Source organism: Trichechus manatus, unplaced genomic scaffold (assembly GCF_000243295.1).
Source record: "Trichechus manatus latirostris isolate Lorelei unplaced genomic scaffold, TriManLat1.0 scaffold00004, whole genome shotgun sequence".
In the NCBI taxonomy this organism is placed as follows: domain Eukaryota; kingdom Metazoa; phylum Chordata; class Mammalia; order Sirenia; family Trichechidae; genus Trichechus; species Trichechus manatus.
The window spans coordinates 13645233-13654418 of NW_004443940.1; the positions used below are offsets into that span (position 1 = coordinate 13645233).

Sequence of the window (9186 nt, forward strand, 5' to 3'; positions counted from 1 at the left end):
CCTTTACTGATTGGCTTGTTTACCTGAATTCCTTCTCCCTTGCCCGCACCCAAATCCCACTGTTCTGTTATTTGCTTCACTGCTTGCTGTACTGACTATAAATAAACTCCTGGGACTGAAGCCGGGGTCGACTCCTCAGAGTGACCCTCCTTGGCCCCACTTCTCTGTAAGAGTTGTGTTTGGTTACTGTCTCCGCCGTCCCGACGTTCGCGCCGCTGCGACAACCCTCTCTTAAGACAAACTCCCTGCAGGGATTCTCAGACTTGCTACTCACAGTATACAGCAGGCACTCAACCTAGAGTTGTTACATGAATAAGAAGTTTAAATATCTAAAAAGCATGATGGCTACCTACATAACCTTTTACCTCTATCCTATTTGTTTTTCCCAATGTCCTCAAGTCATATCCTGAGACATTAATTCACTTGATGCTAAAAATGCAATGTTTAAACTCTTATTGCTCAGGTCTCTATTTGAGTAGTTTATTCATCTATTATGGGAGACCTGGTGTCACTGTGGTTAAGAGCTATGGCTGCTAACTAAAAGGTTGGCAGTTGGAATCCACCAGCCGCTCCTTGGAAACCCTACAGGGCAGTTCTACTCTGTCCTATAGGGTTGCTATGAGTAAGAATTGACTCCATAGCAACGGGTTTGGTTTGGTTTTTGGTTATTCACCTACTTCTGACATTATATTTAATTGATTAAGCCAGAGGGCTTCAAAGGGAAAGGAAAAGAGTTCAGGGGGAGAAGGAAAGCTCCAGGGTCCAGGAAGGAAATGTTTTGTTTTTCATCAGCAAACAAAATGTGCTACTAATCTGTCCGGGTCAGGCCTGGCCAAGGCAGCTTGATTAAGTAAGAAGACTGCAGAAATGTGAGCTGTATACATTTGATAGAATAAGAACTCTTTCCCAACACTTGTACTTCATGTATAGGTCTGTGTGTGTCTGAGACATGTAGATGCTTAAAGCTAAGCTGTAAACAACTTTCCATTCAGTCATGGGCCTCCTGTTATGTACTTCTTTCAAGTATTAGTGAAGTTAGAAATGGGAACCTGTAAGTATGGCAGGGGGAAGAAGAATAGGGCATGGATTCCTGGCTGTAGTTTGTATTCTAATATTTAGTTAGACTGATGTCTTGATTATTAAACCCTGCTAATCCAGAGAGGTCACAGTGCCTGCCTCAAGGCCACTCATCCTTCTAAGGAAATGATTCTCGCCATGCCCAGGGAGCCATGGCCTGTTACAAAACAGGACTCTTCTCTTTGGTCACAGCTGACGGAACCAGGAGTGGCGCTTTGACCCAAGGGAAGCCAGCCCAAGGTTAGCCATGACCTATGACTTAGAGTGTACTGTTTAGAGTGAAAAGATAAGTTGGCCCAAATGTACTTCTCTCTGGGGAGTTGGAAGAGAGAAACTGAGAGGCTGAGGCAGTAAGCACTGGGGGCAGATGCTGAAACGATGGCCTGAGAAATGCCATCAGGTAGTCAGGGGTCACGGACCAACCAGAGTGATGAGGGAGTAGATGAAGCCAGGTAAGAGAGAGCAGAAGGGAGTACACTTCCAGAGAGAAACATAGATGGTATGAGTAAGGATGAAAGAGGAAGAGGTGGAGTTGCTGGTTCCCTGAGCTCACTCAGTTCTTGATGACTCCCGAGCCACAGTCTACCTGGGTCCTTTCACCTTTGGCTAGCTTGAACTGGTCTCTGCTTTTTACAGCCAGATGATCAGTCAAAAACTCAAATGTAGTCAGCAAATCCATGGAAGGAGATTACACTTAGAACTAAACCACCAGATGAAGTACTCAATAGATGGGCTTCTCCCATAAACTGCCAATTTTTTTTTTTTTTCCTTTAGAATAACTACAGATTTAGTGTGGAATCCTCACTTGGCCAATTAGAGAAGATCCTTAACCCAGGAGATGCTCCTATTAGTTCCTAAAACTGAGCTTCCTTGCTTTTGTTGAGATCTTGAAACTCAAACAATTTTTCTTTGCACTCTCTTTGTATAGGGGTATCACTGTTTGATTACACAGACTGTCAAAGTCATGCCTTGTTATATTATTCATTTTGATATTCCCTATTAAAGAGGATCACTGAGAGCTCATTACAAAGATTCAAAAAGTTGTCTTTATTCTCTAAGATTAGTTATTTAAATAGTAGACTTGCCTCCCTTAAGATATGATGGTGAAAGATCTGATGAAAGTAAGCATAATTAATCATTAACTTCTTAATATATATATGGCAGAGTGTTTGACTTCACAGAGCTATTAATTGACTGTCAGACACTGTGTAAAGCTCTTTGGGGATGATTCAAATATCAGTTAGAGCAATGAGGGAGCAAAGGAAGTCAAGTAGCTAACTGGTTTTAAACTTTGATGCTGAAGGAGCAATCAATAAAATACCCTGGGAGTCCAGAGAAGGGAGAAATAGGTTCCGATGAAAGGAATCACAGTGTGTTTTGTGGAGATGGTAGCACATGAGCTGTGTTTGAAGGACTGGTTGGATTTGAACACAGGGAGCTGGGGTGGAGAAAATAGTCTAGGTTAAGACTATGATTTTCAGAGCATTGTGTAAAATACTTTGCATGGGCTAAATTACATTATTTGTTTCTGTGGGATTTCTTTCCTTCTGCCAAAACACATTAGGAAGGATATTAGGGTCACCGAACTTGCAGAGCCAAGGAATTCTCAGGGCCAGCCCACATGCTAAGGTAATCAGTGGAGCCTGGAGCCTGTCCCTGGCCAGCCGGCATGCTCGTTGAAGCCCAGCACAACCCCTTCCAGCTCAAGTATTCTGAGGCTGTCATCCTGTTTCACAAGTCGGGTCTGCCTTCTTCAGGGGAAAGGAGACCATCTATAGAACTGCTAGGTACAACTGGAGAAACTCAACTGCTTCTCTTCCCTTGCTCTTACCTATTTCTTTCTAGGTGGCTTTCTGGTTTTGACTTTTGTTTGATGGTTTGTTCCAAAATTGTTTTGTTAGGTATAGTACTTCATTCCACAAATACATCTTGAGCTGCTACTATGGACAGAGCCTGTGCTTGATGCTGGGTCCCAGGCTCAACCAGATGCCCATGGTCTTATTGCAGGAGGGTACCTAAGTCCCCTGGTGTGCTGTGGCCATGATGGCTGCCAAGTCACCTTCCAAAGGTGAACGCAGAGCCAGCATCAGAAAAAAAGGCAACAGCTCCTCTAACGGAACGAGGGGAGGGAACATGTTTCACCTCAGGGCAAGCAGAGCAACCTCAACAAGGGAACTTCTTGCCCTATTTTTCTTTGGCCGTGTAAGAGACAGCCGCATTCAACAGAAACAAAGCCAGACTAGAACCAGTGGAACTAACCCCGATTACTTCTCTTGATGGACTTAAGAACAGGCTTTTGTGGATGCAAAGAGGATTCTTTTTCCCTCCCTCCTCTTTGCACAGCAATGTAATTTCCTCCCTGGATTTCTGGGCAGAAAGTTAACATTCCAACAAGATGTGCTTTAATTGATTGCAGCTATTAAATCCCTTGGCTCACATGCATATGTTTCAGGATACAAGAGCCACATGGAAATTTAAATTTAATCCTTAGTTTTTCTGTCTGTAGGACACGGGACAAAGGCACTGGGGAGAGGCCTGGTGAGGGAGTGGCACTTGGTTTGCACACAACTGGCCTTCGAGATTGAGGAGAATGAACTGGAAACCTCAGTGTATCTTTTGGTCCCTCTAAGTTTTCGGATCTGCACTCTGGCTTCCAAATGGGTTGGTGCTGCATGCAGGGAGTCTGGAAGAGGCTGCACAGGCCTGGTTCACTATTATTTACTCCCCATTGCTAACCGCCACATTGTCTCATAATCTTGTTCTTCCAGTCTCTACAAAAGGGTTAAGATTAACCGATGTTCCTCCTTGGAGGGTAGAAAACAAGTGATAATGGTCTAAGGATGAAAACCAAACAAAGCACCCATCTTGTGACAAGAAAAACCAGGATGTCGCCAGATAATCCCCAAGGATATCACCAGATAAACCCCCAAGAATACCAGTAGAAGATTAACTCATCTGAGACATCACCACCTCAAGGGGAAACTAAAACAAACTTCTAAGACCCATAATCCTGTCCCTATAAAAGCCTTCAGCTGATCTCCAGTGGGCGAGATGGGTTTTTTTGGAGGAATCTATTCCCCTCTGTCTCCTATATATCGGTATGTAATAAACCTCTTGCTGCTTACCTCACCCCTGTCTCAGAATTGGCTATTGCGGCAGGCGGCTCCAATCCGCGTTATTGCGGTAACAAGACTAGATATCCCGGGAGTAATCAAAGGATTAGGAAAGCCATTTGCTTTGCATTCCTGCCCTGGGATGCTCTTTCTCACCATTAGCCTTTAACACCTATGCTTCCTTCCACTGTACTACTCCAGGCCACCCTGCATCAGAACTGTGTACTAGCCAATTTAGTGGTGAAGGCTAAGATTTTTCTTCTTTTTTTTTTCCCCAGATGATGAGGATTTGAGAGCAAGGCCAGAGTATTAGCACATCCCCCTCCAGTATATATTCATCACTGCCTGGAAAACCTTGAGATGACATCATTTTAAATGAAAGAACAATGGAATACTTCAGCATCAGGCTGTCCCTGGAACCACTGATTGTTTGGGGCCCAAGCCCATTGCTGTGGAGTTGATCTCGACTCATAGCAACCCTATAGGACAGAGTAGAACTGACCCTTAGGGTTTCCAAGGCTGTAAATCTTTACAGAAGCAGATTGCCACATCATTCTCCTGTGGAACAGCTGGTGGGTTCAAACTGCCGACCTTTAGGTTAGTGGTCGAGTGCCTTAACCACTGCGCCACCAGGGCTCCTCCTGATTGTTTGGAGAAGGTGGTAAATTTGCCCTGCTCTGCACAAAAGGCAGAAGTTTCTGCAGGGGGAAGACAACATTCAAGTGCTGGTTCTAGAGGAAAAATCAGTACCTCGGAGCTCCAAATAATCGTAATGACTAAAAAAAAAAAAAAATGTTATATTTGCTCTCAAATTTTATCTGTGAGGGAAGAAAACCCTCCAGAAACATTCTGTCTTTGGTGGCCAGTTTAGTTCAGTTCCTGTTCAGTCCTTGGTTAGTAAGGGTCAAAGATAGGTACTTCCCTCCCCACTGCTTCACATGCAGTGAGGGCCTGGGTCTGACTTAGCCCTGCCCCACTCTGCTGCCCTGTCCCCCTGGCCGAACCTCGCTCTGGTGGCTTACCTCACTCTCTTCAGCAGGGGGTGGTGGCACTTCCTTGATAATCTGAAAAGAAAAAAAAAAGAACAGGTCAGTGCAAATCTCTGGCCACCTGCTTTCCAAGAGGCCTGCTCTCAGGAGGTACCTTGGTAGTATGGCCATAATTACCACAGTAACTGTGCCAGAGCAAGGCAGATTTAGTCAATGCCTTGATCTGTCTTTCTGGGCAGACTAGCTCAGTTAGTAGAGCATGGCCCAGGCTGAGGGTTCCATTCTCAATTGGTCTGTTGTAGCCTTGTATAAAGAAAAAAGTGTTTCACAGCTAACATTTTCATCTCTCACCCTAGTAACTCTCTTGTAAATGTGTTCACACATTTATCACCGGGTCATCCATCCATCCATCCATCCATCCATCCATCCATCCATCCATCCATCCATCCATCCATCCATCCATCCATCCACCCACCCATCCGTCTACACATTTAACAAAGAATTATTACTCAGCAGAAGTTAATGGGTACTGTAAAGATGAGTCAGATATGTTCCACAATCAAGCCACTTGCAGTCCTGTTAATGATCACTGGCCCCACGTGGTACCATAGTGGGAGAATGTGATGTCCAGGCTGACTAATTCCTGACAGAACAGCAGCTAAGGACAGGTAACCAGGGATTTGTCTCAGGACACCGACATTTAGGAGGAACCAAGAATTAAACAATAAGACTCTACTCTGCAACTGCCCCATCACTGGCGCCGGAGAGAGACACGTGGACACTTTGGGCTGGCAAGCAATTGAGTGCCCCTTCTAACCAAGGAGAGGGTGAGTGGTGCACGTGAGAAGGACGGGGAAGGAGGACAGCTGGGTGGCAGTAAGCAGCCTCTCCTCACGCTTGTCCCCAAAGTATACACCTACTCATAAAGGGAAAGCCCTTGTAGTTAATTAGATTCAGTTTCTTACAAGGCAGTTGGGCTGTTATTTACTGTGACTCCACTGTGTCCCTTGGAAGGCTCCTCCCCTCACCCCAATCTTATCAGAGTTTTCAGTCCTCTAGATACAGGCCTTTTCCTTAGAGAAGTTCCAGTAAACACAAAGCTCATTACATATCTCTAGATGTCTCCACTTCAGGACTGGCTGGGATGGGCGGAGGAGTGGATGGATGGATGGGTGCCTTAGGCATCACCCACAGGACCAATTTCTTCATCTTCCAGCTGGGGAGCTAGTTCCTGGCTGCAGGCCAGGCTGTCCACCTGGTATCAAGCCTTTCCTCACCTCTCCCTACTAAGCACACACTTCCTCTGATTTGATGATTATTCTTGGACCTAGCTAGGATTCCAGTCCCCATTGCTATCACTCAATCTACTGCTCTTTGTAACATTATCTCTGCATAGCTAGCTCAGGCACCACAACATGCTACCAACTTGAGCTTCTATTAACACCAGTCCGTAGACAGTCTCCAGTCATCTAAAACATATTCAATTAATTGAAGGGCAGAGGCTAAGGCCTCCAGGGGTTTCAAGCTATCATTTCATCTACCTCCACTTCCTGGCCTTTGTGGGAAGCCCGGAGAACCTCTTTGGAAAGGCTGAAACCATGATTTTGCTCACCCACTCAACTCTGGCTCAAAATTCCTTAATAAAACCTCAAAAGAGGGTTGTTTCTGCCCAGGGCTGATTTCCCATCATCCCAGAGGCAGTAATTATTTTAAAACAGGAAATGTCTGGAAACTGGACAGTGGGGTGAGGAGCTGGGAAACTGTGATTTGGAATGCATCTCCCCTCTTAGGCCAGGGTTAAGGAGGGGAGGGAGGGAAGGAAGAGCAAGATATTTGGGAACACGGACAGATGCTGACAAGAGTGTTGTGGGCAGTGTGTGGTAAGAACACTGGGCATAAAGAGGTTCAGTGCCGGATAGCCAGGCTTTTGCCTTCACGGTGTCATTAGCCTCCTCTCTCCCTGAGAAGTACATGGCGTAATTTTCAAATGTGAACTCTAGGTCTGACTGACACTTCCTGATTGTAAGGATTTGACAAGTCCCTTAATCTCCCTGAGCTAGAATGTCCTGTTAAATGGGAGCAATTGCATAACCTTGCAGGAACTGAATAATCACAAGCAATAATGTTTGCAAAACATTTGGTACACAGTAGGTGCTCAATACCCAAACTCATGGCTGTCAAGTTGGAGAAAGCAACCCTATAGGACAGGGCAGAACTGCCCCATAGGGTTTCGGAAGAGCGGCTAGTAGGTTTGAACTGCCGACTTTTTGGTTAGCACCCGAGCTCTTAACCACTACGCCACCAGGGCTCTCCAGGGATTCTCATGCAGGATAAAATGCACTCTCCTCCACCTACAAGGCCCTGCATGATCTGGCCTCACCATCTCATCTCTTCCCTTCACTCTGCACTGCAGACTTGAAAACCCTCTGGGGCAGTTCTACTCTGTTCTATAGGGTTGTTATGAGTCAGAATCGACTCGAAAGCTATAGGTTTTGGTTTAAGCTTCTGGAAAAATACTAGCATATTCAGTTAAACACTAAGTAATTCAGCACCTCAAATCTGGCCTCACTGGTTGGGTGTCTGGTTGTATTTGGCAGGAATGAGGAAGTCTTAAAGCAGTCCACCACCACCCTTGCCCCAGGGGCAGGAAGGAGCTCACCCATAGGATGGCAAGCAGGGCTTTTCAAAGTGTGATCCAGACAGGCTAAGCCTGAAACAATGAGATGATCATTGCAAGCAGTGAAGCTGGATGGGCTGTCTACGAGGGAACCAGACCTGCATGCCAAGGCCAGCCCACAGGCCACCAAAGGAGTGTTCTGAGCACAGGGTCACGTCCACCTTCCCCACTTCACCCATCTTGAGGGCTGGGGCTATGCTGGCTGGAAGAGCAGCTTAAGCAACAGCCTGCATCGTTCTCAAGCTTGCAGCACCACCGCAGCCTTGCTGCAGACAGAATGACCTTAAAACACAAATCTCAACAGGTTGCCTCGTACTTAAAACCCACCCAGGGATTCCCAACCCAAACCAAACTCATGGCCATTGAGTCGATTCCGACTCATAGCAACTCTATAGGACAGAGTAGAACTGCCCCATAGGGTTTTGGGTTTCCAAGGAGCGGCTGATGGGTTTGAACTGCCGATCGTAGCAGCCAAGCTCTTAACCACTACGCCATCAGGGCTCCCCTGGGACTTCCATGCGGGATAAAATGCACTCTCCTCCACCTACAAGGCCCTGCATGATCTGGCCTCACCACCTCATCTCTTCCCTTTACTTCTGCATTCCAGCCTCTGGTCACCTTCCAGTGCCTTCCACATGTCCTGCTGCTTCTTACTTGATTCTGCCTACATGTTCTCTACCTCCTCTCTGCTCTGTCCCAGTCCATGCATACTCCCTAGTTAACACCTACTTATTGGATCACCAGTAAATGCATCTCCTCAGGGAAGCCTGTTCTTGACCTTACAGAACCGACAAGGTCACCTTTATGGGCTCTCACAGTACCTTGTTTTTTGGTAGCACTTTTAATTGTAATTAAAGGTTAATTGTGTAATTCCTTGTTTCTAGCTAGAGTGACTAGAAAGTCTTTATTTCCAGCTAGGATGCAAGCTAGGATCAACTGAATACTGACAAGCTTAGGTTTGACGTGGAAGGTTATGAGAGGTTACTCTTAGATATTGGTTGTCTTTTTAGCTCCTTCTGCTTTAAAACTGGACTGCTTTAAGACTTCCTCATTCCTGCCAAATACAACCAGACACCCAACCAATGAGGCCAGATTTGAGGTGCTGAATTACTTAGTGTTTAACTGAACATGCTAGTATTTTTCCAGAAGCTTAAACCAAAACCCATTGCCTTCGAGTCGATTCTGACTCATAACAACCCCATAGAACAGAGTAGAACTGCCCCAAAGGGTTTTCAAGGCTGCAGTGCAGAGTGACTCTAACTCATGGTGGCCTCATGTGTGTCAGAGTAGAACTGTGCTCCATAGGGTTTTCAATGGCTGATTTTTTTTT

The 9186-nt window shown here is 45.8% G+C and overlaps 1 protein-coding gene across 1 annotated transcript in view; it reads right to left on the reverse strand.

Moving 5' to 3' along the window:
• The window catches only part of ANTXR1 (ANTXR cell adhesion molecule 1), a 268269-nt gene that overhangs the window by 79381 nt on the left and 179702 nt on the right, over positions 1–9186 (reverse strand). The window contains exon 14 of the mRNA XM_004369248.1: positions 5213–5254. Coding sequence (XP_004369305.1) covers positions 5213–5254 — 42 coding nt within the window. The remainder of the gene's footprint in view (positions 1–5212; positions 5255–9186) is intronic.